Source organism: Hyperoodon ampullatus (genome assembly GCF_949752795.1).
Source record: "Hyperoodon ampullatus genome assembly, chromosome: 2".
In the NCBI taxonomy this organism is placed as follows: Eukaryota; Metazoa; Chordata; class Mammalia; order Artiodactyla; family Ziphiidae; genus Hyperoodon; species Hyperoodon ampullatus.
In genome coordinates, this window is record NC_136915.1 from 185,539 (window position 1) to 188,662 (window position 3,124).

Consider the following 3,124-nt stretch of genomic DNA (forward strand, 5'->3'; position numbering starts at 1 on the left):
TTTAAATGCATCCAGGCAATTCCCTGGTGGTCTAGTGGTTAGGACTTGGCGCTTTCACTGCCGAGGGCCTGGGTTTGATCGCTGGTTGGGGAACTGAGATCCCACAAGCCGCGTGGCAAAAACATTTTTAAAATAAAAAAATGCATCCATATATCTTCTTCCATGAAATGACTGATCAAATCTTCTGCCCATTTTCTTCATTGGGTTATTTGTTTTCTTATTGTTGAGTCTTAAGAGTTCTTTATATATTCTTTACATAAGTTCTTCATCAGTTATGTGATATGAAATTATTTCCTTCTAGTCTGTGGCTCATCTTTTCATTTTCTTTTTTTTTTTTTTTGAGTTTAAATGCATTTTATTTTTAGACAACCTACATGACATGTTTTTCCTCAAAAACAATGCCTCCGCTCCAAACAAATCAACATCAAAACGAAGAGCTCAAGATGACATCAGTCCCATTTGTCTAAGTCCTGGTGTTGTGTGGATGAAAAGCAGCAGCCAGCCAGTTATGACGAGCAGGTGATAGATCCAAACAGCCAAATTTGTTAACATTTTTCCATTTCTAGACCATCCTTAAAGAAAATCATATATGGGGTCACACCATCCTCACGGTAGTCCAGCAGAGCAACCATGCCATCTGGATTCATGTTTTCACCAATAAAGAACTGATAGTTTTTGAAATTAGCAAGGATATGCTTGATTTGTTCTGCAGCCCCTGTCATAAAAGGTTTTACTCTTTCTGGTCTCTGTTCTTCAAGCTTCCCTTTGATTGACTTCATGTAATCTTTGATGTACTTCTTGTAGGCTTCTTTTGTGAAGCTGGTTTCCTGCAAGTGATGGTTCATGACAATATCCACACCAGTGATTACTGTGCCTTCGGTACCTTCGCCCTCGGGGCCTTCAGCGGAGGCATTTCCACCAATGAGCGAGTCATCAATGTTACCCTCTGTCCTACTGACCATCTTCCCCTCCACCTCCAGGCACAGCCCGTCCGCGACCTCCCGGATCTTGTAGATGTCGGAGAACATCTCATCATGGCTGATGAGGTCCCGGTAGATGATCATGATGGCGACTGGAGGGAGACAACGGTGGCACTAGCTTAGGAGCACAGAGCTCAGAGCGAGCGCGGTGCAGCCGGAGCGGCGCTCGGGGGGAGGGGGGAGCGGGCGGAAAAGCTCATCTTTTCATTTTCTGAACAATGTCTTTTGAAGAGCAGAAGTTCTTAATTTTGATGAATTCCAATTTATCCATTTTTCTCTCATGGATTGTTCTTTTGGTTGTATCTAAGAAATCTTCACCTAACCAAAGATCACAAAGATTTTCTAAATTTTCTCCAAGAAGTTTTTTTTAGTTTTAGGTTTTGCATTTAGGTCTATGATCCATTTTGAGTTAATTTGTGTATATGGTGTAAAGATATGGTTCCAGATTATTTTATTTGTGTATGGATATCCAACAGTACCTATACCATTTGTTGAAAAGACTCTCCTTTCTCCACTGAATTGTCTTAGCACCTTTGTTGAAAGTCAGCTGACCATATAGGTATGGGTGGTTCTGTTTCTAGAATTCTAGGTTGATAGTTTTTACTTTCAGTAAAGAGGTAGTTCCACTGTCTCCTCACATGCATTGTTTCCAACAAGAAATCAGCCATCATTTATCCTTGTTCCTCTGTATATATCATGTCTTTTTTTCCATAGAGGCTCTTAAAACCTTCTCTTTACTGCTGTTTTTATAGGGAAGGGGTTAACAGTTTTATTGATATATAATTTACACCCCATACAATTCACCCATTTAAATTAAATAGTTTTAGTATAGTCAGAGTTGTGCAACCATCAATATAAACAAATTTAGAACATTTTCATCACCCCACAAGGATATCCCGTACCCCCATATGTAGTCATTCCCCATTTCCCTGGACCTCCACCCCAGCCGTGGGCAACCACTAATCTACTTTGTACCAATTTGCCTATTGTGGACACTTCATGTAAATGGACTCACACAATATGTGGCCTTTTGTGTCTGGCTTCTTTCACCTGGCATAATCTTTTCAAGGTTCATCCATGTCATAGCATGTATCAGTACTTCATTCCTTTTTGTTGCCAAAGAATATTCCATTGTATGGATATAGCACATTTTATGTGTGTGTATGTATGTAAGATATGTAAATAATAAGATATGTAAGATATGTAAATAAATTGTATGTATGTACGTATTATTTATTTATTTATTTATTTATCTTTTTGGCCATGCCGAGCAGCATGTGGGATTTTAGTTCTCCAACCAGGGTTTGAACCCACATCCCCTGCAGTGAAAGCATGGTGTCTTAACCACTGGACTGCCACAGAAGTTCTCTAGCACATTTTAAAATTTATCCATTCATCAGTTGATGGAATTTGGGTTATTTCCACTTCTTGGCTATTATGAATAATGCTGCTGTGAACATTTATGCATACATTTTTGTGTAGACATATTTTCATTTCTCTTGAGTATGTACCTAGGAGTGGAATTTCTGGGTCATATGGTAATTCTACATTTAACCTTTTGAGGAACTTCCGAACAGTTTTCTAAAGTGGCTGCACCACTTTGCATTCCTATGAACAATGTATAAGTGCTCCAATTTCTCCACAAGCTCACCAATACTTGTTACCATCTGTCTTTTTAATTATAGCTACCCTAGTGGATATGAAGTGGTATCTCATTGTGGTTTGATTTAAATTTCCCTGATGGTTGATGATGTCAGGCATCTTTTCATGTGTTTATTGGCCATTTACATATCTTTGGAGAAATGTCTATTAAGATTTTTCTCCAATTTTTTAGTTGGGTTGTCTTATTATTGAGTTGAGAGAGTTATTTATATTTTTAAAATACAAACCTCTTGTCAATATGTTTTGCAAATATTTTTCTCCCATTCTATGTGTCTTTCACTTTTTCGATAATCTCCTTTGAAGCCAAAAGTTTTTAATTTTTATGAAGTCCAATTTATCTTTTTTTTTTTTTTTTTAATCTTTTGTCACTTTTGCTTTTGGAAACATATCCAAGAAGGCTTTGTCTTCTGGACCTGACTTCAGGTCCTTTCTGACCCAAGGTCATGAAGAATTACGCCTATATTTTCTTCTAAGTGTTTTAT

The 3,124-nt window shown here is 37.8% G+C and overlaps 1 protein-coding gene across 1 annotated transcript; it reads right to left on the reverse strand.

Moving 5' to 3' along the window:
• Positions 1–306: 306 nt before the first annotated feature.
• LOC307048815 (translationally-controlled tumor protein) lies at positions 307–1,141 on the reverse strand. Its single transcript, XM_079698040.1, has one exon. It carries the CDS (start codon positions 1,062–1,064, stop codon positions 546–548), a length of 519 nt encoding a protein of 172 aa, XP_079554166.1. The 5' UTR covers positions 1,065–1,141; the 3' UTR covers positions 307–545.
• Positions 1,142–3,124: the final 1,983 nt, after the last annotated feature.